At 41.2% G+C, this 24,797-nt stretch overlaps 1 protein-coding gene across 1 annotated transcript in view; it reads right to left on the bottom strand.

Annotated features, from left to right (window-relative positions):
• SCN11A (sodium voltage-gated channel alpha subunit 11) overlaps positions 1-24,797 on the bottom strand; it is an 84,886-nt gene that overhangs the window by 41,201 nt on the left and 18,888 nt on the right. The window contains 8 exon segments of the mRNA XM_006161354.1: positions 1-234; positions 2,264-2,443; positions 7,267-7,505; positions 9,170-9,299; positions 14,670-14,843; positions 15,941-16,138; positions 17,428-17,569; positions 24,167-24,233. The exon segment at positions 1-234 is cut by the window's left edge and continues 162 nt beyond it. Coding sequence (XP_006161416.1) covers positions 1-234; positions 2,264-2,443; positions 7,267-7,505; positions 9,170-9,299; positions 14,670-14,843; positions 15,941-16,138; positions 17,428-17,569; positions 24,167-24,233 — 1,364 coding nt within the window.

Below are 24,797 nucleotides of genomic sequence, written 5' to 3'. Positions count from 1 at the left end.
GAAAGAGTGGTAGAAATCCCCCATATGCCAACGCCGGAAACAGGGGTCCTGACATTTTTTATTCTTTAGTGACCCAAATTTAGAGCCAAAAAGCTGCATGCCAACTACTGAGAAAATAAAGACCACAATAGCCAGGACCACAGTGAGGTTTCCAAGAGCTCCGACAGAGTGGCCAATTATCTTAATTAGTGTGTTTAACGTTGGCCAGGATTTGGCGAGCTTGAAGATCCTCAGCTGTAGAAACAGATGACACACAGAAGTGGAAGAAAAGCCAGTTAAGGACAGACGCTATTTGCTTGTCTATAAAGCAAAGGACATGTCCCCAAAACACAGCACTTACGACTTTCATGATTTTCCAAGGCCAAATCCACCCTGAACGTAGTCGCCAACGCTCTGTTCCAATATAATACTTACCTATGTCAACTTCTTATTTAGAAATGGAAACACTTTGTTCTCGTCTACTATGATGAAGAAGACTCTGGGATAAAGGTGGTGATTGAGTATATATACTTATTATAAAAAATGGATGTTTCAGAATGTTATATAATATTCCAGAGGTCAGAAAACTCTGGCCTGAGGTTGAAATTTAGCTTATTGCCTGTTTGTATCACTTGAGACATTAGAATGGCTTTTGTGTGTGTGTGTGTGTGTGTGTGTGTGTGTGTGTGTGTGTTTTGTTTTTTGGGTTTTTTTGAGAGGTTGTTGCTATAGGGCACGTGTGCTAACCAGAAAGACAGAGACAGAAAGAGAGAAATCACTCCCAGGGGCGATGGTCGCACCGCAATCCCTTCTCCTCCATTCTCCTCTTGGGCACGCACACACATGTGCCCGGCATGAGTTTAAGCCACTAGGTCCGGGACTTGAACCATGCTTGACTACATGGGAGTCCAATGACATAGCCATTATGCCAACTGCTGGTCCCTTGTGTTTTTTTTAAATATATTTTAAATGGCTAAAAAATTAAAAGAAGGATATTGGAGGACATATAAAAATCATGTGAAGTTCAAATTTCAGTGTCTACAAGTAAAGTATTATTGGCTTTCAAATATCTATGGCTCTTTTTGTGTGAGTGGCCAACTTCAAAGGTTGTGACAGAAACCGTAAGACCTGTAGGGCTGAAAATATCTACTCTCTGACCTTTAATAGAAAGAAGCTTGTTCACTCCTGCATTATATAACTCAGGCCTCAAGTCTGAATCTAAAAGCAATAACCATGATGTCATTAATATCTATTTTGTACTCATGGGGAAAAAGGAGAGCAGCTACTTAAGACATGTACACAGTGAGATTTCCAAGGAGCCTCACAGATCCTATAGAAAACAGTAGCCTGGGAGAAAACACAACATCTGGTTTCAAAGGTTATTTCTTACTTAATCGATACAAAGTGATGGCTGCACTCTAAAGCACAATCCTGTTAAGAATGAACTAGTAGGGGGCAGCAGGTGGTGTAGTGGTTAAGGCACTGGACTCCCACATGGCCTACTGCAGTTCAAGTCCTGGACCTGGCAACTTGAAACTCATGGTGGGCATGTGTGTGTGCATGGCCAAAATCCTGAAAGGAGAATGGAGCTGAAGCGACTGCAGCGTGGCCATCCCACCCAGGGGTGGGAGAGGTGATTTCTCACTTTCTGTCTCTCTGGTGAGCACACGTGCCTTATAGCAAAAATCTCTTCAAAAAGAATGGAAATATTACAAACCAGTAAGACTTGATGCTTAAAGGAAAGAATTGTCATTGTCTACTCAAAAGTGAGCTAGAGGCACCCTGGGGGAAATTCTATTTTCATATACTGATAATGGGACAGAGTTCCTTGCTTTGGAGCAAAAAACAAGCCTAAATTGTGGTAAAGCAAATGAAATTGTGTTCATCTGAGCACCAATAAAATTTAAGTAGAGGTTCCCAATAATGCCTGACTTTGAGCAGTGTAACTTCTAATGTATCCCAAGTATAAAAAAATATAAAATGTACACTTAGGTAACTGAATCAAGTTCCTTACTCTAAAAGCTTAGAAATTATATTCATTGCCAAAGAAGAAAAAGAAATCTTTTAAAAAGAATAAAAGGCCCACCTTATTTTCCCAATTCCCCTCCCAGATGTAATCTCTATATAGTTTTCTCTCTAGACCTCTCCTGGGCTCTCCTACACTCTACTCTGCATTGTGGTCATTTCTGGTGAATTAAAGTTTAGTCTAAGATAGCCATTGAACTCACTCAAGATTTTCTATTTGGGCAGCTAAGTTATGAAACAAAATAAGAAAATGCCTTACCACTCTGAAGGAAGGCAAGAACTGTAGATCTGCTTTTCCAGATTTACTGTTTATCACATCTGCCAAACTCAGAAGAGCAACAATGCTGTCAAAAATGTTCCAGCCTCGGCGAAAGTAGTGGTAGGGATCGAGTGCAATTATTTTTAGGCACATTTCTGCTATAAAGATGCCAGTGAAAACCTACAATGAAACAAAGAAGAATGAGAAAAGGAAAGTACCTCTTCATGGAGGTGTATGAATAAAAACGGTCTGGAAGAATTATAGTACATACAAAGAAATAAAAAGTATTCTCATGGTTGATACAAGGTAAAGTCCATGGAATAGAAACAATTTCTGCTGTAGCACAAACTTCACTATATCTTGGCTCCTCTCTCTGCCCCTCTCTATGATACCCAGCCCATGTTACCAAGTTCCTAATCAGAATGGAAAATCAATATTATTTCCCATTCTGTTGAAAATAAGGCAAAATTGGCTTCTCGGTAGATGGTAGGGTAATAGGATGTGTCAAACAATGCCTTTTCAGAATAATCTATACAATACCAGTATAAATCCCCAAATGGAAGGCAAGGAGAGTGGTGCACAACAGCTCTGAAAACTAGGGATATATTTCTTCCATCAACTGTAATTTAGGAGTTTACCTAACTACTCCATCTCAAAACCTTGATCAGAAAAAAGTAAAGCATAAAATATGAGCCTAAAGCAGAGAATTAGAAAACACTGCCAGAGACAGGGGGAAAAAAAAATGTATTTGAGCTACTCACTATATGAGCAAGCTCTAGATTGGTTATGGTCAAAAAAAAGACTGGTGAATCAGGATATACTCCTAAACTCACTCAGAATGCAGAGTTCATTGTTCCAGAACAAAGTGTCAAAGAGTAAAAAGAAGGATCAAGAGTTACAAAAAGTGCTAAATTGTGTGTTTTCTGTGGGCAAAAATACGTTTTGTCTTTGTCTTTGATAATTAGGTAAATACAAGGTTAAGAAATTTGCAAAATTGTTGAATAAGTAGTAGCTAAATAAAAAAAACTAAGTCATTCTCATGTATCTTTTCAGAAGATAAAACAAATCATTTCTTTATAGTAAACAGCACGTTTTTATCACACACGTATGCACACACATATATACTCAAATAGAATTTTTTGGCAAAAGTATAAAAATAACAAAAATATTAAAGGTTTTAACATTTAAAATGTCAGTTATAAGACTTTGTATTACAGTTTTGGGGGTATAAATGATTAAAACCCCTGGATGAAGGTAACAGTTTATCTGTTTTTATAAATCAATGATTTAGTATTTTTTAAAGATGTACCTAGAATAAAATGATATACGTTAGAAACAGAGAAAGAGGGGCCAGCAGGTGGTGGGTGGTTAAGGGCGCTGGACTCCCACATGGCCAACCATGGTTCAAATCCCAAACCTGGCGGCTTGCTTTCTCACTTTCCTTCTCTCTCTCTCTCTCTCTCACTCTGTCCCTCTCTGGTCAAATTAAAATAAATAAAGTTAAATAAAATAATTCTTAAAAAAAAAAAAGAAAAGAAAAAAAGAAAGAAACAGAGAAAGATAAATCCAGGATCAAAATATTTTAAAAATCAGGGGCAGCAGAGAAAATTCAAACATATCCCCTTATTTTCCCTTTAAACTTGCTGTCTATTCCTGCTCAGTGTCACAACCAGTACCTAAACGCATACAGTGGTGCCATCCTAGATACCTGTATACTGATTCCCTCTCAGCTCTCTCCTCCTCTTGTCTCCTTTAGGTTTTAGGTGTCTAGCTCTACAGCATCCCAAGATGCAATGGGATTATTTGTTTTGCCCATCTCATTCAGTTGCAATCTAAGGCCTCTCGAAAGCTTAATGTAGTCCTCTGATTTGAGCAGTCCCTAAGTATGAAACATACATTTCCTAGTCCAGTCCCACAGAACTCCACAGACCAGTTTAATCCTGGTCCATCCATCCAAGGAGGGAGGTTTGGATGTGTTCCTTGGAACTCAAGGCTCTAAGATCTCTCATCACCACTCTTACCATGGTGGCAATAGATGAAGTGACTATCATCTTTGAATTCATGTCTAGGGGCACATGCAATAGGACCATAAGTTGTGTGGACAGGTATACAGGATTCTCATCAATATTTAGAAGCTACAGGGCAGTTGCTGCCTATGAACTCAGAAGATAAGAACATCCCATGGCTCCTTCTGCTGCTGGGAAGAGTAAAAAAAAGGTACCACTTAACTAGCCAGCTTCTATCTGCAAAACGCAGATTCACGTTAACACTCAAGATGCTTAGTCAGTGGAAAGTTTGAGAAGGGAGATTTTCTCATTTTCTTCAATTAGACCAGCAGATGAAGTGATGGACAGATTGCCCATGCAATTGGGAAGCCCTGTCCAGAGAGATGACTCTGGGATCTTTAGATATTCTCTGGGACTTATCAGTGAACTTTTCTCTACTAGATGGTGCTTGAGGATGGGGTCTGTTGACTCTGTTGAAACTGGGATGGATGCCCCCACAGATATGCCATTCTGCCTCTGAAATAATGCCGTCGTTTCTTTCTCGTTGGTTTTTTTTTTTTTTTTTTTGGAGAGATTTTTGCTATAGGGCATATGCGCTAGCCAGAAAGAGAGAGAGAGCCACAAATCACCCTCAGGAAGGATGGCCATGCTGCAGCCTCCTCTCCTCTTGGGATTTTGGGCACACATGCACACATGCCCAGCATGAATTTTAAGCTGCCAGGTGTCCAAGATTCGAACCACAGTTGACTATGTGGGGAGTCCGTTGATGTAACCATTATGCCATCTGCTGGTCCCATAATGCTGTCATTTATAAGATACATCAGGGGATAGCTGAATACACTGGTCTGGAGGCCAGAAGACCTTGACCTTAAAGGAGGTACCGACTCGATCCCATGTTGGGTGCATGGGATCTAGTAAGACCCATTCACACCCACAGACATTTATTACCAAAGGTAGCATGGGAAAAGGAACTTGCTTACACACTGCCTGGTCTTATACCACAGTCCCACGGTATCTCTGCTCCTCCTGGGAGGGGTGTGGAGCTGATGGTGGCAGACACCTGTTGCTAGTTCCACACCATCCTGAACTTGACGCATAAGAGCAGCTTTGTGGAGATCTCTTGATTCAAAATAAACAGTTGGTTCTCGTGAATATAAATAGAGCTTAATGATGCAAAAAGAAAGCGCAAAGTATAAAAAAGGTAAAAACAAAACAAAACAACAAATAAACAAAAATACATGTGTGACCGACTCGATCCCATGTTGGGTGCATGGGATCTAGTAAGACCCATTCACACCCACAGACATTTATTACCAAAGGTAGCATGGGAAAAGGAACTTGCTTACACACTGCCTGGTCTTATACCACAGTCCCACGGTATCTCTGCTCCTCCTGGGAGGGGTGTGGAGCTGATGGTGGCAGACACCTGTTGCTAGTTCCACACCATCCTGAACTTGACGCATAAGAGCAGCTTTGTGGAGATCTCTTGATTCAAAATAAACAGTTGGTTCTCGTGAATATAAATAGAGCTTAATGATGCAAAAAGAAAGCGCAAAGTATAAAAAAGGTAAAAACAAAACAAAACAACAAATAAACAAAAATAAAAATACATGTGTGTGTGTGTGTGTGTGTGTGTGTGTAATGTAGTGCTAAAAATGATCATCTTTGCTAGTAGGACCCTAGGGAGTGAGGATCTTCTTCTTCGTATCTGTCTTACATTTTTTCTTATTTTTAAAATACAAAAAGAGCACAGATTGCATCATAATTTAGACAAATGAAATAACACTAAGAAGAAAAAAGACGGGTAAGACTTTTAGCCCACTAACCCATTAGCTATTTGAGTAGAACATCCAGCAGGTAATTGTTGCTGATAATATTTGGAACTAATTTTCCCATGAGAAAAATGACTTCCACAGGAAGTGTAAATTACAATGAATAATCCTTGATGCTCCCCATCTCAATTTAACTGAAATTAGACCCACCCAGTGAGAAACATGTTGAAGCAGGCTCAAGTCTGAAAGCCCACCCCAGCCCCACCCTGAATGCTCCACACGCCTCCTCCCGGGAAAGTGAACTTCTGCCAGCACTGGGCCCTGAGTCACCTTTCCATGGAAAATAACAGCCAGTAATAATGGCCGTATCATTCTGGTAGATGATGTCATGAATATCACTGGGGACCATGTTAGTCATTACCGTGCGTTTCTATATGATTAATATTTTCTTAATTATCCCAAATTATGGACCTTTTCAGATATCTATTTGTTTCTGGCTTACCGCTGAATTTCTAAAGACATACCTATACATGCCAGGGGGCCAACACAGGGCCCATGGAAAATTACTGAAATGTACTGGGTTGAAATAAAATGGTAACACTCAGATTTCCCCTCTACTCCACTTAAAGGGACCAAAGATCTAGGTTAGCTTAAGTCACCTACATGTTTAGACTTTGAAAAAATTATAATTCAAAGTTTGGAATCTTTTATATATATATTTTTTATTTTATTTTTATTTTTTTGAGAGATTTTCTCCACAGGGCGCGTGCGCTTGCCAGACAGACAGAGAGAGACAGAGAGAGACAGAAAGCAAGAAATCACCCCCCAAGGGGGATGGCCATGCCGCAATCCCTTCTCCTCCGTTTTCCTTCCGGGATCCTGGGCACGCACGCACACTCACCTAGCGTGAGTTTCAAGCCACCGGGTCCAGGATGCAAACCACGGTTGACCACATGGGAGTCCAGCGACACAGCCATTACGCTGGTCCCTGGAATCTGTTTTTTATTTTTAAAAAAGCCTAGAGTTACCAACCCAGCCATGGAATATGCACCAGTAGACACTGCTCCTCAGCAGGTTAAGGCCACCTAGGAGGTGGAACTGGTCCCCAACCCACCCTAAAAGCCAGGTGCAGTGGAATCCCAGCTACTTGGGAAGCTGAGGCAAGAGGATCATGATACAGAGAGAATTTGTCTAAAGAAAACAAAAAACAAAAAACTAAAGTTACCAAATTCCCTGTATTCAACATAGCCTTAAAATCCTTCTCCATATTGTTATGCTCCATGGCCAAAAAGACGGTGTTGATAATGATGCAGATGGTGATGGCCAGCTCAGTAAAGGGGTCAGTCATCACGGTTCTCAGGGCCTTCTTCATGCATATCCACTGGGGGCTACAATCCCACACCAGGTATTTCGATGCCAGGTTTTCCCCACATGGGAGACAAGGCTCCTGCGATTTTTGTTGTTCTGGAGAAGAAGAATGAAAGAGCCATTGAGAAGTTAGCTCTGAACCAGGGGAGCTGCTTGTTGCCTGAGTGCATTCCTTCCTCCCGATGCCCCAGAGCCTTCTGTGATCCATGACCAATCAACGAGGGCACTGACTTGAGTAGCCAGAAAGTTTTCCCACCAATCACAGAGCAGAGGAGACAGTTCCCACATACAACTAGCATGTGGCATAGTCAAGTACACCAGGGCTTCACACTTCTTCGAACATCCAGGAGCTGGACTGTACTGTTAGAGATGTGCAAGTCAACACTGACTGGTTGAGAAGCCATGAGAGAGACAGACAGAGATCCAAGCTATGCCCTCTCATATCAGCCCATGATGACAACTATAACAGAGACACACATGGCTACCAGGGCTTAGAGGAAGAAGAGGCAGGCAGGCAGGGACATTCGTTAGTACCGAAACAGTGAAAGACACTCTCTCAGCTGGCTGAGTTCAGGCCATGAGGCAGCTGCATTCCCTATCTCCTTGGCAGCCTTTCAGAACCACATGCAGATCCAAGTAGGTGATGCAACAGGCTCAAAGTGCTAAGAGACCCATTTGACTCCACCTTTGTGTAGGGACTTGATGCTGCCCCTGAACACCGACCCCTTCAACAAAGCCCTGTTACCTGCTGTGAATCAGGTGCATAGTTAATCAGCTTGGTTCCAGCCTGTCCACAGAAGTCTTCTACTGACCTCTCTTGACCTCTGATTCCTGACACTAATGTAAGTAACAATGGCCACCCCCTGACAACTCCAACTCTTCTCTTCTTTGGCTAACTATCATTATTACTCCAACCTCCCGTGACTTCCCAGTCTGGTTGTAAGAACTGTTTGTGCTCATGGTCTGAAGTTCCATCTTAGGTCTAGCCAGTTCCCACCACTATCTGAATACAAGCTCAGAGTGGCCCATAGGGAAGGCCTACTTCTTTTAAGTCACCTTGCTTACATGCCCCAAAGAGGCACAGGGAATCAGTCACTCTTTGCAGTCTGGTAAAGTAGGCTGGTTTAAAAAAAAATGCAGGTGGCATAGTAGTTAAAGCACTTGATTCCCACATGACTGACCTCAGTGTGAGCCCGGACTGAAGGCTTGAAAGTCAGGCCGAGTGCATATGTGTTTGTGTCCAAAATCCCAAGAGGATAATGGAAGAGAAAGGATTGTGGTGTGACCATCTCACTTTCGCTCTCACGGTCTCTCTCTATCTCTCTTCAGTGAGCACACATGTCCTATGGCAAAATCCTTTAAAAACAACAAAAAGTCTACTTTGCAGAGGCCTTATAGGGGGGTCAGGGAAGAATGAGAGGACATTGGTGAAGTTAGACCTTCCCTCTGAATGTAAGGTAGTATTGTACTTACCCTGCCTGGGACTTGCCCAGTGGCCTAGTGGTTAAGGGAGTCAGATCCAACATGGCTGACCATGGTTTGAGTTCCAGCCCCAGAGTAGCCTGAAAAACCATCTGGGTGGGTCTACATGTGTGCCCAAAATTCTAACAGGATGCAGAAATGGAGAAGGGTCTGTGGTGTGACCACGTTCCCATTGGGGGAGGGGGTGCTTTCGCCCTCTCTCTGTCTCTCTGTCTCTCTCTGGTGAGTATACATGCCCTCTTGCAATGAAAAGAAAACATAACACAAAAAGAACTTACCCTTCATGGTGATGGTGAGGATGCTGACAGCACTCAGTGCCCTCTGCCTCTGGAAAGGGTCTCCATGCTCATCAAAATGGTCCACGGACAGATTCTGGGACAGTCGTTTAGTTTGCTCTATGAGATGTGTCTATAAGAAAAGCAGGGGGACCAGCAGTTAGCGTAATGGCTATGTCACTGGACTCCCATGTAGTCCATTGTGGTTTGAAGCCCAGACTCGGTGACTTAAAACTCATGCCAGGCGCGTGTGCGTGTGCCCAAGATCCCAAGAGGAGAATGGAGAAGGGATTATAGCGTGGCCATCCCCCTTGGGGGGTGATTTCTTGCTTTCTGTCTCTCTGTCTCTGTCTGATGAGCACACGTGCACTAGCAAAAAGATAAATAAATAAATAAATAAATAAATAAATAAATAAATAAATAAATAAATAAGGAAAGCAGGGTGGACCTTCTAAAGGCTGCCTCTTCTCCACACTTCACAAACTCCTTTGTTTCAATGCCATGGGCAGGGATGGTGCTCAACATTTCATATAGGTCAGCTTAATTCATCTTCATACCATGCCAAATGTTTCGTTTCCCTACCTTGCATTTAACGGATTAGAGAAATATGATTTGGCCATTCATATGTCTTCAGCATTCACATTGCTAGACTCCTACAGAAATGTTACTTTCTCTGTGCTTTGTCAATGTCAACAAAGGGCAAATGAAAATTTTACAAAAACTAGCAATGGTTCATGGTATGAAAACAATAAAAAGCCTAATTTGGAAGCAATGTTTGCCAAGGGCAGAAGTGGGGATAAACTTAGAAAGGGGAACTGGGGCCAGATAGTGAAGTGCCTTGAAAAACTGCCTAAATAGATTTTAACTAAAATAAGTAACTGAAAAGAACAGTAAAACCGAGTATCACAAAACCTATATATTAAATACTTTGGTATCTGTAATGGCTTACTTCCCAAAGGTTCTGACCAACCAGGGCCCCAGGGAGAACTATTTGTCTGTGATAAGCTATTGGATTGTCAGGAAAGTCATGACACATTTTTACATAGAAAAATACGTCATGACCTTCCTGACAACCTAATCATTTATATAGTCTTTCTTTTGTTTTTTAAGAGAGACTTTTGCTATAGGGTACATATGCTTGCCAGAGAGAGCGAGAGATGAGAAATCACCTCCCAGGGGAGATGCCATGCCACAATCCCTTCTCCTCCACCCTCTTCTCAGGATTTTGGGCATGCACACACATGTGCCCGGTGTGAGTTTCAAGTCACTGAGTCTGGGGCTTGAATCACAGTCAACTATGTGGGAGTTGAGCAATGTAACCATTACTCCATCTAGTGGTTCCTCTATAGTCTTTCTAATTAAAAGCAAAGGCATTTCATATTCAGTGTCTGGGTCTTTGTCTATTATCTCTGAAATGAATAACAACTAAACATAATAAAAGAAATATTTGCAGTTTATTATAGTGTGGTCTGACTGCAAAAATGTTTATTATTATTATTATTCATACATTAAATCTCTATACATCATTTAGATTGTGAAGAGACTTTACCCAGCATGATATACACCTCGGTCTAGCCCAGTTGAGACCAAAATGTTTCTATACTGAGAGATCTGTCCCATCACTGCAGCAGACAGCTGATCACTGCCATGAACAGGATTTTTCTACTTCCACAAAAATCCCTGGCCTCCATTTTTCCCTCTAATTTTATTTTATAGTTTCTCATTTACAAGTAATTGTTGTGCATCTTTATAGCATAATCATCAAGAAGTTTACTGCAAAAAAAAGTAATCAATGCAGTTTTGCAAAGCATACATGTAGTGTGTGAGAATCAAATGAAGGATATCCATACACAATGCTTTCAACAAACAACTAACATTCTAATGTCTGTTAAACACGTTTTTCCTAGATTCCTTTTTTCCACCCCTTTATAAGATATGCTCACCCACCTTCTCTCCACTTCATCTCCTCTTTCTAAATCAGGATAGAGACTCTTGCCTCCCTCTTGCCTGACCTGTATCTTCAATGGTTTCCTCTTTTCTGACTTTTCTCTTCACAATTAAACATGTCTGAACATATCCCATTTTAATAACCAGAGCTTTTTATGCTGCAAATCCTCCCATAGCTTCATTTCTGCATAGCGTGCTCTGTCTACTCAATACCTCTGCTTGAATGTCCCATAGGCATCTCAAAATGGACATGTTCAAAACTGGACTTGCCATCTCTCTCACCTCCAAAACATGTTCCTTTTCTTTCTCAGTAAATTACCCTCCATCCAGCAGCTACCCATGTCCTAAACTGGACATTACCCCTCTTCTACATTGAGTCAATTGTCAGACTTTATTTTCTGATTACCGATATCAATCTCTCATCATCCTCATTGCTCTAACCCTAGTTTAAATCACTGTTATTCCTTGCTTGAGTTACTGCAATTGGTAGCTTTCTTATCCTTCTCCAATCCCCTCTCTTTGATGCATCCAGCATTCAGGATATAAAAAATGTAAAGCTGATCCAATCATTCTTTTGCTTAAAGACTTTCAGTGCTGCTTAACCCCTTGTCCTCAGAGTACAAAGTGAATTCCTCAGCTGGGTCTTCAAGGCTTTTTTGGATAGTCTCCTTCTTACCACCATAGCCTCTAGCCACCCATCCTGCCCCAACTTCATCCCACACATGTACATGCATGTGTGTGCACGTGAACATGCACACACACACATGTTTTGTAATGGGTCACATTCTTCTTGCCTTTGCTTCTAGGCTTTTTCAGCTGCTGTACAGTATTCTAGGTAGAAATTGTTTTTCCCTTAACACTTCGAATATATTTTCCCATTCTTTCCTTGCTCGCATTGTTTCCGATGAGAGGTCTGCTGTTAGTCTGATGGGATAACCTTTGTAAGTAACTTGCCATTTTTCTCTTGCCAATCTTAGTATCTTGTCTTTGTCTGTGGTTTTGGTCAATGTGGTTATAATGTGTCTTGGAGAACACTCACCAGTAATGCTCTATTGTTTTTTGTTTTTTGTTTTTTTTTCCTTACTGAATTCATCCTTTCAGCTACACCTGCTCATTCTGGTAACCTTTGTCAGAACCCCTGCTCTTATCCCACCACATCTGGGCTGGTTGTCTGATGGTGCTGGCTGTCTTCTTCGTATGTCCTTGAGCCTTGCTTGAGGGCTTTCCCTGGTAACACAAATCCCCTGTGCTCTAGAACACAGCAGGTCAGAAATATAAGATAATTATTGTCTCTAGTCCCCAGTAATCTTTAACTCATCTTGGATCAAAATTAGTGTGTGCATACTCTGATTCCCTCACTCCAGACAAGTTAAACTCCAGCTATCTTCAGCTACTTTCAGTGGTAACTGGCTTGATAATGCACCTTCCTTGGCCATGTCCCCTCACCCAGATCACTTCTCTGTGGATCACTTCTGGGATCACTTCTCAAATACTCTACTTGCACTCTGAAGTCTGCTCCTCCATTTCCCCACAGTGATCATCATATCTATCTTCACTTTAAATAGTAACTGTTTTCTTATTAGTGTGGCTTCATCATTATTTGTAAACTCAGTGGATAACCAAGTATCCTCAGTACCTATCCCAGTGCCAGGCAGACAATAAACACTGTAGACACTTTATAAATAAAGAGATGGGCCAGCAGGTGGCATGGTGGATAAAGTGGCTGGATCCCACATGGCAGACTGTGTATTTTGAATCCCAGGCCCAGTGCCTTGAAAAGTCATGCCAGGCATGTGTGTGTGCATGCCTAAAAACCTAAGAGGGAATTGGAGGAGAAGGAATTGCAGCATGGTCATCTCCCTGTGAAGTGATTTCTCACTTTTCCTCTCTGTGTCTCTCTCTGTCTCTCTCCAGTGAGTGCATGCATCTTATGACAAAAATTAACTAACTAAACAAATAATTTAAAAAATGAATAGATACATGGATGCATGAAATATATTTATAGTCAAAACAGCAATACTGGCACAAAAACAGGCATGTAAAACAATGGAACAGAATAGAAAACCCAAATAAACCCCAAAACATGCAGTCAACTGATTTTTGACAAAGGATACAGTGGGGAAAAGAAAAGCTCTATTGCAAATGATGCTGGAAAAACTGATATCCATTTACAGAAAAAGGGAACTGGACTCATATCTCTCCTCACTAACAAAAATCAACTCAAAATGGATCAAAAATCTAAACATAAAACCAGAAACTATAATACTACTGGTGGAAAACACAAGGGAAACTCTTGGAAACTTTGGATTAGGCAAAATCTTCTTAAATAAGACCCCTAAAGCACAGACAATAATCCTGAAAATAGATAAGTGTGACTACATCAGGCTGAAAAGCTTCTGCACAGCAAAAGAAACAATAATTAAAGGGAAGAGACAACCCTCAGAATGGGAGAATATATTTGCAAACTATGTCTCAGATAAGGAACTCAAAACCAGAATATGCAAGAAACTCAAGTAGCTTACCACTCCCCCAATTAATCAACCCAATTAAAAGATGGGAAAATGAGCTGAACAGACAATTCCCCAAGAACACATATGAACAGCCAAAAAGCAAATTCTCAACATCTCTGATTATAAGAGAAATGCAAATAAAAACCACAGTGAGATACCACCTAACCTTAGTCAGAATGGCTAAGATTAAAAAAATAAAGAAAGAATGATAAGTGCTGGTGAGGCTGTGATGAAAATACAAATTAATAAGCCACTGTTGAGAACAATATGAAGGTTCCTCAAAAAATCTACAAATAGAACTACCATATGATGCACCACTTGATATCCAGGAGTGGATATCTACCCAAAGGATAAGAAAACATTCAGTTGGAAAAACACTTGCACATACATGTTTGTTGCAGTATTAGTCACAGTTGCTAAGACATGGATACAATGCAAATGTCCAAAAACTGATGAATGGATTGAAAAATATGTGGCACATATATGCTACAGAATACTACTCAGTCATTAAAAAAAATGAGACCCTGGCATTTGCTACAAAGTGGGTGAATATGGAAGATTTATTGCTAAGCGAAGCTAGCCAAACTATGAAAGAAAGACACTGTATGTCCCCACTTAGTATCTATGGAATGTCTGTACTCTGGCAGAAACTGAGAGATGGGAAGGTATAAAAACAGAGAGGGCCACTGTAGATACTAAGGACAGTATAGGAGGAGGTGAGGAATAGCAGCTGGGAGGCAAAGAATCAAGGAAAAAAACACTTAAAAGACACAAAAATAAAGTTATCTGCTGATGATAATGTATATGGTGATATCTTTGACTGGACTGATCTATACCCTATTCATATTCAGAAAAAAACATTTTGTAGGCTGTACAGAGGTACACTGGTTAAATATAAATAAAAAGTATATTTAAAAAAGAATGTATGTATAAATAGATGAATGGATAAATGAATAAATTCGTTAAGTGAATGAATAAATCCTTTATGTTAGATTGGCAATTGGGGCAAGCATTATTGCATTACTAATACCTTGGACAAGACTTACCTTTTGGGGGGACTCTTCATCAGAACCTGATCCTGGAGCCTGATCTTTCCCAGACTTTCTCAAAAAGAAGGACTTCCTTTTCGTATTACCAAAGAGCTTTCTTTTCTTTGTGGAAAAAGATGATGCTTCCAGAGAATTAAGTGAACTTCTGTCAATTCCCATGGCAACCAGAGCCTTGGAAAGTAAAAAAAGGCAATTAATGAACAGATTATACCTCCCCATAAAATAACTGCAATGACCCCGACCTTCATGAGAATACTCTCTTCTCTTCATTGTACCATTTCGCTGGCCCATAACCTAATTAGAATATGCTAGCTCAGTCATTACATAGGTGGGAACATGGCCTGTTTTTGCAGAGACTGCGGCCATCAGAGGCAGCATTAATTTCTTTTATATTTCTATATCACTGACCTGAGCATAGTGTCCCAAATGTGCTAGGCACTCAAAAATGCTTGTGCCTGACAATGTAGATATTAAACTAATGATGAGCTTCCTTCTGACAAATCTCTATAAAAGAGGAGAAATATAAAACATGGTCTCTGCCCTGAGAAATCTTAAAACCAAACCAAAAGAGTGTAAAGATACCAGGGAAAATATTAGACTGGCCTATCAATATGATGGGAATTTCTGGAGGGAAGGGGTATTGTGATTATTCTAGAGTTCTCTAGCAAAGACCCTGAATCAAACATCTCCAGATTTCTACGAGGAAGCCTAGAGCAGAGCCTGGCTAGCTAGTAATTTGTAACTTGTCCTAGAAGGTTCAGACTTCAGAAAATCAAAGAGCATCGGGACCAGCAGTTAGCATAATGGCTATGTCGCTGGACTCCCAGGTAGTTGACCACGGTTCGCGTCCTGGACCCAGTGGCTTAAAACTCATGCCAGGCGCATATGCGTGTGTGCCCAAGATCCTGAGAGGAGAATGGAGGAGAAGGGATTGCATGGCCATCCCCTGCTGGGGGGGTGATTTCTCGCTTTTTGGTTTTCTGTCTCTCTCTGTCTGTCTGGCGAGTGCACGTGCCCTATGGCAAAAACCCCTCCAAAAAAAAAAAAAAGAAAGAAAAGAAAAGAGCATCAACACTAAGAGTTCCTTGTTCTTAAGAGTCTGAACAACTTTCTCAGAGACAACAGATAGCCAGCCTGTGAGGCTTACATTTCAGAAAAGCACCAGTACAGAAAATGTTGAGACCAGCCCCAGGCTGCATTCTTGAGTCTCAGGGTACGTTGTCCTGACCCCGAGGTAGACTCTACTGTCTGATCCCACATGTCCCTACCTCTTTCTCCTCCTTTAACAGCTGCTGGGCTTCCTGAAACATCTTTTCCTTGGCCTCTGTCTCTGCAGCTACATTCCTGTTCTGCTCCTCATAAGCCATGGTGACGACAGCCAGGGTTAAGTTAATCAGGTAGAAAGAGCCCAGGAAGATGACCACCACGAAGAAGAAGGCTGAGTAGAGTCCAGAGGTACGTAGAGTCTGCAAGGAACAGAACACATGCTTGCATCTGAAGCCTTCTTCCACACGGGGGGACCGTCGCCTCGTGCTAAGATCCCACAGCAGAAGACTGTTGGCTTTTCCCTAGCCAACACACACAATGGGCTTAGCCAACCACACCCAGCGCTTACTGCTCAGCCCACCACAGCATCAGGTACTGCCTCTCCATCACCCAGGGGCCCCTGATGCCCTAGCTCTTCGTGGGGAGAGGACATCCATGCATTCACATGAAATGTCAGTGACTTTACTCTCTCTGACGTCCTCGGGGGGAGTTGTATTTCTTTTCTTTCTTTCTTTTCTTTGGAAAAAAGTTTTGTTTTGTTTTGTTTTGTTTTGTTTTGTTTTGTTTTGTTTTGTTTTGTTTTGTTTTGTTTTGCTATAGGATGCATGTGCTCGCCAGAGAGAGAGAGAGAGAGAGACAGAAAGCGAGAAATCATCCCCCAGGAGGGATGGCCACGCTGAAATCCCTTCTCCTTCAGTCTCTTCTCTGTATCTTGGACACACACACACACACACACACACACACACACAGTGTGTTTCAAGCCGCCAGGTCTGGGACTTGAACCACAGTCAGGAATGTGGGAGTCTAGGGACATAACCATTATCCCATCTGCTGTTCCTGAGTAGTTGTATTTCTAAAATTAAAAGGGAAGTGGTTGGGTAGGAGTGTTGGGAGAATATGAACAACAAACACAAAAAAGTCAGGTAAACAAGTGGAATAGGTTACGGAACTACAAACCAAAACCAAGTAACCCTGTTGCTGACAATTCAATATATACATCTCCCCCATTAAAAAAAAGGTGAATAGAACTACTATCAAATACGTACATTATGTAGGGTTCAATGTTGAAGAAAATGAATAGAACTATATCCTTGATTTAACTATTACACATTAAATGCATGCTTTGAAAACCCCGTAATATACCTTAAAAAGACGTGCAATGATTATTTGTAAACCAGGAGTTTACCTGTTTTTTAAATTAGAATAAAAAATTAAAAAAGAGATCATGCTACTGGTGGAACTGTGGGCAGTAGGCAATATGGAAAGGCATGGTATTTCTAGAAAGGCTATTTTGCACTCTTTCTTTCAAATATCATATATTTAATTTTCTTGAACTTTCTAACAATTTTCAAAGCAGAATTTAACAGTGTAACTATTAAAAACAGGATCTGAAGGACAGGTCCTAGGTCATAAATAAATGACAGATAAGTATAGAGGGGGAAGAAAAGGGAGAGAGGAAGAGAGAAAAGAGAAATGATAAATACGTAACCTGTTGGTAAAGCTTCTCCCAGGAATCTTGGGTCATAAGCCGGAACATGGCAAGAAAAGACCAGCCAAAGTTGTCAAAATTCGTGTAATTATAGTCAGGATTACTCGGGCTGTGCTTACACATATATTGTTTAGAACAGGCACTAGATATTGAAAAAAGAGAACAGAGAAAGAATTACAGCCCAATGCCCCTTTTCACCCTGCCATGACACTGGTTCTTCAGCGGGCCCCAGGCTCACACCAGAAAGTCCTGGAGGAAGAAGGTAGGGTGACCACCTCCCTATGTACCAAGCCTCCCAGCCCACACCTTCAGGTGGGTGTTCATTCACTCTTTTTCCAATGGGTTGACTAAGAAATTCACATTATCAAGTTTTTCATTGAAAAGCTAAGTGTAGTGGCACAGTGGAAATTAATAATAAATGTGCATATAATGAATGTTAAGTTTTCCTCTCTCCCTAGTCCCTCGGTCCTACTTCCTAGAGGCAACAGTTAATACTACTTTTGGGAACCAGCAGTTAGTGTAATGGCTATGTCACTGGACTCCCACGTAGTCAACCGCGGTTCGCGTCCTGGACCTGGTGGCTTAAAACTCACGCCGAGCACGTGTGCATGCGTGCCCAAGATCCCGAGAGGAGAACGGAGGAGAAGGGATTGCGGCGTGACCATCCCTCCTGGGGGGTGATTTCTTGCTTTCTGTCTCTCTGTCTCTGTCTGTCTGGTGAGCGCACGCGCCCTGTAGCGAAAACCTCTCCAAAAAAAAAAAAAATACTACTTTTATAGCTTTTCAGAAACTTTTTATGAATATAGAAGCATATATATATATATATATATATATATATGTGTGTGTGTGTGTGTGTACATATACATATATACACATTTTATATATACCTATATACATATCATATATATACATATATAATACATCTTATATATATGCATGTATACACACTCACATATATATATATATATACACACACATCTTTTATAATACACAATAGAATATGTCTTGAATGTTCTCCTGTATCTTGTTTTTTCATGGAATAATGTAGCTTGGAGGCCTTTTCATACCAACATACAGGGAAATACCTTATTTTTTTCATGCCTTACAATCCTGTGATTAATTTAACTGCTTGGCTAATGATGAATATTTAGTTTTCAGTGGTGTACAGTCTTTTGCTCCTACAGACATTTGGGCAATGAATATTATTGTTTTTTTTTTTAATTGCCAATGGCTACATACACTTAGTCAGAGAGAGAGACCTCCAGCAGAGCATGGTCATGCTGCAATCCCTTTTTCTCCACTTCTCCATCCTGTCAGAATTGGGGTCATATATGCAGATGTACCTGGCATGATTTTCAAGTCTCCAGGGCTGAGATTTAAATCACTGTTGACCATGTAGTATTCAACTCAATGCACATCTAAACTATAGGGCTGGCCTTAAGCAGTGGATATTTTTGAATGTAGGTCTTTGCTCATATCACCAAAGCACCCATCACTGAGTGTAAATACAGAGTATTTCTTTTCATAATTTTTAATAAATACATTTTTTACCAAAGTTATATCTATATATGCACCATGTGATAAAATCCATTGTCATTTACTTTAACTGTCATGTACTCATCCCAAATTCAACAATTTGTTTTTTGTTTTTTTGCTATAGGGCGTGTGCGTCAGAAAGACAGAGAGAGAGAGATAGAAAGCGAGAAATCACCCCCCAGGGGGATGGCCACGCCGCAATCCCTTCTCCTCCATTCTCCTCTCGGGATCTTGGGCACACACGCACGCACACGCGCCCGGCGTGAGTTTAAGCCACTGGGTCCAAGACTCAAACCACGGTCAGCAACATGAGAGTTCAGCGACATAGCCATTATACTAACTGCTGATCCCCCAAATTCAACAACTTTTAACTCTTTAGTCTATATCTCTAAATACAGTACTAACATTGATATTCGATTTATCAATTTTAGTCCTTGCTGATTAACTTTCTTGAAGGCAGATGAAATGAAAAAAGAGAACATGAGCATAAAAATAAAAAAGCTTGTTATGAAAAAGAAACATTCAGAAAACAAGGAAGAGCTATTAAAAGTTAAATATGATTACAAAGAAATCAATAATAGATTTAAAAGATAAAGTTGGAGAAATAGTTCAGGAAGTAGAAATAAAAACCAGAAATCGTAGATGAGGGTCAGCGTTCCAATATCCCACTCTACTTCATCACTCTTTATATCACTTTTCATGGAAAAATATTGTGACCTGTGTCAATGGTTCTCCTGGGTTAGATTTCTTTTTTTTCTTTTTTCTTTCTTTTTTTTTTCTTTTTGCACATTGTCCAGTCTTATTTTTACTTCCTCATTTTTCTGGAGCACATCTCAAGTAGCTTTTGAAGAAGACTGAGTCATCTTTAAATATATGAAAATATCTTCAGTCTACCTTCACCAACAATTGATAGCTTGGCTGCAAATAGAATTCTGGCTAGAAAATAATTTTTCCTTAGAAATATAAGAGTACTGCTCAGCCTATTATTTCTTGTTGCTGTTGAAAATCCTGATGCTGTTTTTATTTTTGTCCCTTTGTGTACCACCCAATAATATCTGCATATGGTTTGAAAATTAGATGCACCAAAAAGCTTATAAATCTATTTGGTTTAAGATCTTTTCCCCCAAAGATTCTGAAATGCCATGATAATGTGTTTGGCATCATCCTTTTCATTCATTGTGCTAGGCATTTTATAGGACATTGTCGGACTTGCAACCTAAAACCCAGAGGAGTCTCTGCATTTCTTTGCTAATTTTCTTCTGTTTTTTCTATGCTGAATTTTGGAATTCTTACCTAGTCAAAATTTGGAATCTCTGAATTGATATTTATTCCCATATTTTCTGTTTCTGTTTTTCATTTCTACTTCCTGGACTATTTCTCCAACTTTGTTTTTTAATTCTATTATGATTTTTTGTAATTATATTTAATTTTTTGAGAGAGAATTTTGCTATAGGGTGTGTGCGCTCTCTATAAGAGAGAGAGAAAGCAAGAAATCACCTTTCAGGAGGATGGCTACACTGCAATTTCTCCTCCAGCCTCCTCTCAGGGTTTTGGGTGTGTACACACATGTGCTTGGCATGAGTTTCAAGCTACTTGGTTCAGGACTCGAACCACAGTCAACTACATGGGGGCCCAGTGATGTAACCATTACACCATCTGCAGGTCCTGTCAAATTTAATTTTTAATAGATCTTCCTTATTTTCTGAATGTTCCTTTTTCACAAGCTATTTTAATTTTTATATACATGTTATCTCTTTGCATTTCATCAAAGACCCTATTCAGTTTGTAAAGCCTCTTCTTGTTCTTTGAATTCATGGTTCAACTGCGACCTTTTTTTTATCCTGCTTTTTAAAATCTTAACCTCCTTGATAGCAAAGGTTTTTTCCAGATGCCTGGTGAACCTGGGCTGTTTAGTCACATGAATCAGAAGTCCTGAGAAGCTGATCAGAAGTTTGCTTGGTGGACAGCATGGAACCTTCTGAGCAAGGGGGCTTTGCTCTAGGGTAACTGAGGAGGTAACTGTGTCCTCCTTCCCACCAGACCTCCAGAAGATTCTGTGAAGTTCTAGAACCTCTCACTTCCAGGCAGCCTGTTTAAGATGAACCTAGCATGTGTTCAGTCTCCTCTTCCTTGCATGCATCAACCTGTACAAGCGATTGCGTTTTTCCTCCAGCATTTCCATCCCAGCAAATGGCATCACCAGGTACTCATACCAGATACAGAAAACATCCATAACAGTTTTTCTCTCCTTTGACATCCTCCTACTCTCTTATAAAGCATTTGTATACTCAGTATGTGCCTACATCCCTCTTCAACCTACAGGTCCTGCTCTTTCTAGGTGCTAAATGTCCTTGGCATTCTTCTTCCCCTTTCTCTTCATCATCACTATAAAGCTCCATGATTCTCACCTGCACTAACATAGTCTCATAAGTGGCCCCCTGTATCTTCTGTGTCCATCCATTCTCTACACAGGAGCCATAAGGACTTTTCTAAAATCGTCTCACTGGCCCGGGTCACTGCCCTGTGTTATCTTCCAACCTTGCCATGTCTTCTGTTTGTGATTGAGATGGAAATCCTTGACAATGATGGGCTACTGGGTCTCACACAGGTGGCATCTGTCTTCCCCTCGACCTTTTCTCCTGGCCCTCTGCCCCAAAAGGCTCTGGGTTTCTTGCCATCCCTGAGGTGCGCTGTGCCCTGAAGTCTTTACCGTTGCTGTTTCTACTGTCTGGAATTGCTTGCTCTGTCTCCTCTCCTGTCAGAACTTCCTGTTCATTCTTCAGCTCTGATTTATGGTCATCAGTTAGTTTTCAGAAAAGGAAGCAGTGGAACCAGTAGATGGTGTAATGGGTGTTGCTAGGCTCCCATGTAGTCGACCGCAGTTTGAGTCCCGGCCCTGGTGGCTTAAACTCACACTGGGGGCGTGTGCATGCGTGCCCAAAATCCTGAGAGGAAAATGGAGGAGAAGGGATTGTGGTGTGGCCATCCCCCCTGGGGGGGGTGATTTCTTGCTTTCTGTCTCTCTGTCTCTCTGTCTCTCTGTCTTTCTGGTAAGTGCATGCACCCTATAGCAAAAACCTCTCTAAAGAAAAAAGAAAAGGAAGCAGTGAGCAAAGCGTGAAGACTAGGCCTGAGTCATGAAGGCCAAGGCCTTCCTGGGAAGCTGATTTTGTACCTGTCTTCTTAGAGTACCACCTCCTCGGAAACCACCGTGTTATGATCGATGTGCAATGTCCTCGATTGTTGGCCCTCCATATCTGGGGGCTCCACATTCAGATCCAACCGACATGAATTGAAAATATATCATTTGAAATAAATAAATACCTACATTTACAAATAACAATAATAGGATAAAAATAACACACATTTTAAAAATATCACAACTATTTACATAGTCTTTGTTTTATCAGGTATTAGAAGTAATCTGGAAATGAAGGAAAGTATATGAGAAGACGAGCCGTGATGATGTGCAAATACTAAGCCATTTTATAGAAGGGACTTGAGCATCCATAGATGTTGGTATCCATAGGAGTCCTGAGATCAATCTTTTGTAGATACCGAGGGATGATGACACTAGGAGTTGGTTTATTATAAAACTCCTGATCTTTTATATTGTACCTAAACCATGAGAGCTGAGCCTGGCACATAAACTCAGACAAAAGGCACTATAAGGACCAGTTGGAAACCAAGGCTGTTATTTCTGCCTGTCTAAATCACACACTCCACTTCAGATTTGGCCTGTAATAATCTATCTGCCCTAAGTGGGCCTGGGGTCAAAGAAGTACTGTGTGTGGCAGCTCTTGGGTCTCCATTAAGATGAAGGCATTGAGAGGACAGCGTGTTCCTCTAAGAGTTATTCTAGAGCCCTCGGTAAGCCTCCTATTTGATGAACACTTACTGCGACTTTCAAGTGGCATGAGAGAAGCCTTCTCCAATTCTCCAGGCATAGTCATGCTCATGTCACATCTTTCAGTCCCTGCGTGTCTCCCTCACAACACTTGTCACACTTCCTAGTGTTTACTCTGTATCCATTTATCCTGGAAGGTATCTTTCAAGAAGGGGGAGCTTCCTTGCTCACAGAGCATGGCACGAGGTAGCCTCTTCATGTCTATTTATTACTGAACGATGCATGTAATCTATTTCACCAGAGTGCCTTGTGTATTATCTTAATTGAAAATGGATTCAGGGCCAATTCCATGGCCTGGTAGTTAAGGCAGCTGGATCCCACGTGGTGGATTACACAGTTGGACTCCCAGACCCTGTGGCTTGAGAAACATGCCCGACATATGTGCATGCATGCCAAAATCCCAAAAGGAGGGAGAGACAGAGGAGAAGGGATTGTGGCATGATCATTTCCCATGGAGGGGAGGTGTGCTTTTTCCTCTCTCGCTCCCTCTGTCTCTTTCTCTCTAGTGAGCATACACACACATTAGGAAAGGAAAAGAAGAGAAAAGAAAAGAAAAAAAGGAAGAGAAGAGAAAAGAAAGAAAAGAAAGGAACAAAGAAGAGAAGAGAAGAGAAGAGAAGAGAAGAGAAGAGAAGAGAAGAGAAGAGAAGAGAAGAGAAGAGAAGAGAAGAGAAGAGAAGAGAAGAGAAGAGAAGAGAAGAGAAGAGAAGAGAAGAGAAGAGAAGAGGAGAGAAGAGAAAATAGAAAATAGAATAAAGAAAGGAAAGAAAAACACACTCAGCAAATCTTCACAGGATTGAATTTCTTACCACAGAGAGCACTGGTACCCTGGAAGAAGGAAGGGTGCCCCAAAGAGCCAGCAGGCCCAGCTGTTGGGGGGCAAGTATAAATGCACATACAGCTATGTTCATGACAAGAGGCAGTGGCAGTCAACAGCTCAACAAGGGGCGGAAACACACTCACATAGTCTCACATCAAGGCAAGGCAACTGAACAGGAACAAGGGCCTCATGGATGCTCAGTCATAGCACCCTTCCTCACCTTTGAAAGCCTCGAACATCTACACCATAAAGTTTTCAAAAGGTTTCAACATAACTGGGGGGCAGGAAAGGGAATGCTGCTCTAAGCATTTGTAAATCGTTTTTAATTTACAGTGCAAACCTAAAACTTTAGACACATGAAATAAGTGTGGTTGGGAACGTTCATCACTGCTCCCAGCATGAGAACTGTTTGCCTCATCATTCCACAACACCTCGAGGTGCTCTGCTTGGCAGAAAAACGGAGTATAACCTCTTACCTGTCACCCATCCAGAGGCCACACATCCTTGATTCACTGGAATCTTTCTTCTTTTCATAGCAAGAGTCTGAGAGAGAAGAGAGTCATAAATTCAGAGTACAACAAAAACAACACTGTAATGAAAAATAATTGTATATATGGCAGATTATGCCAGAGAACAGATAGTTCTGTATCCTCTCTAATGACCAAGGTGGGTGTCCAGAGCGGAACTGTGGCCTAAGTCTATAAAAGGGAACAAGGGAGGAACCAGAAGTTGGCATAATGGCTATGTCACTGGACTCCCATGTGGTTGACCATGGTTTGAGTCCCAGACCTGGTGGCTTAATCTCATGCTGAGTGTGTGTGCATGCATGCCCAAGATCCCGAGAGGAGAATGGAGAAGGGATTGTGGTGTGGCCATCCCCCATAGGGGGTGATTTCTTGCTTTCTATCTCTCTGTCTCTCTCTCTCTTTCTGGTGAGCGCACGTGCCCTATAGCAAAAACCTCTCCAAAAAAAAAGGAGCAAGGGAGAAGGAGGGAAAGGCAGAAGGAAGGAGAAATAGGAAGTAACAGTGGTATCACCACCACTACATTGCTGCTTCACGCATAATACTGAACCAGAGAACATCCTCCGGGGGAGGCCGGATCCAC

Source organism: Tupaia chinensis, unplaced genomic scaffold (genome assembly GCF_000334495.1).
Source record: "Tupaia chinensis unplaced genomic scaffold, TupChi_1.0 Scaffold138441_1, whole genome shotgun sequence".
In the NCBI taxonomy this organism is placed as follows: domain Eukaryota; kingdom Metazoa; phylum Chordata; class Mammalia; order Scandentia; family Tupaiidae; genus Tupaia; species Tupaia belangeri.
This window is presented reverse-complemented; position numbering and strand designations above follow the sequence as displayed.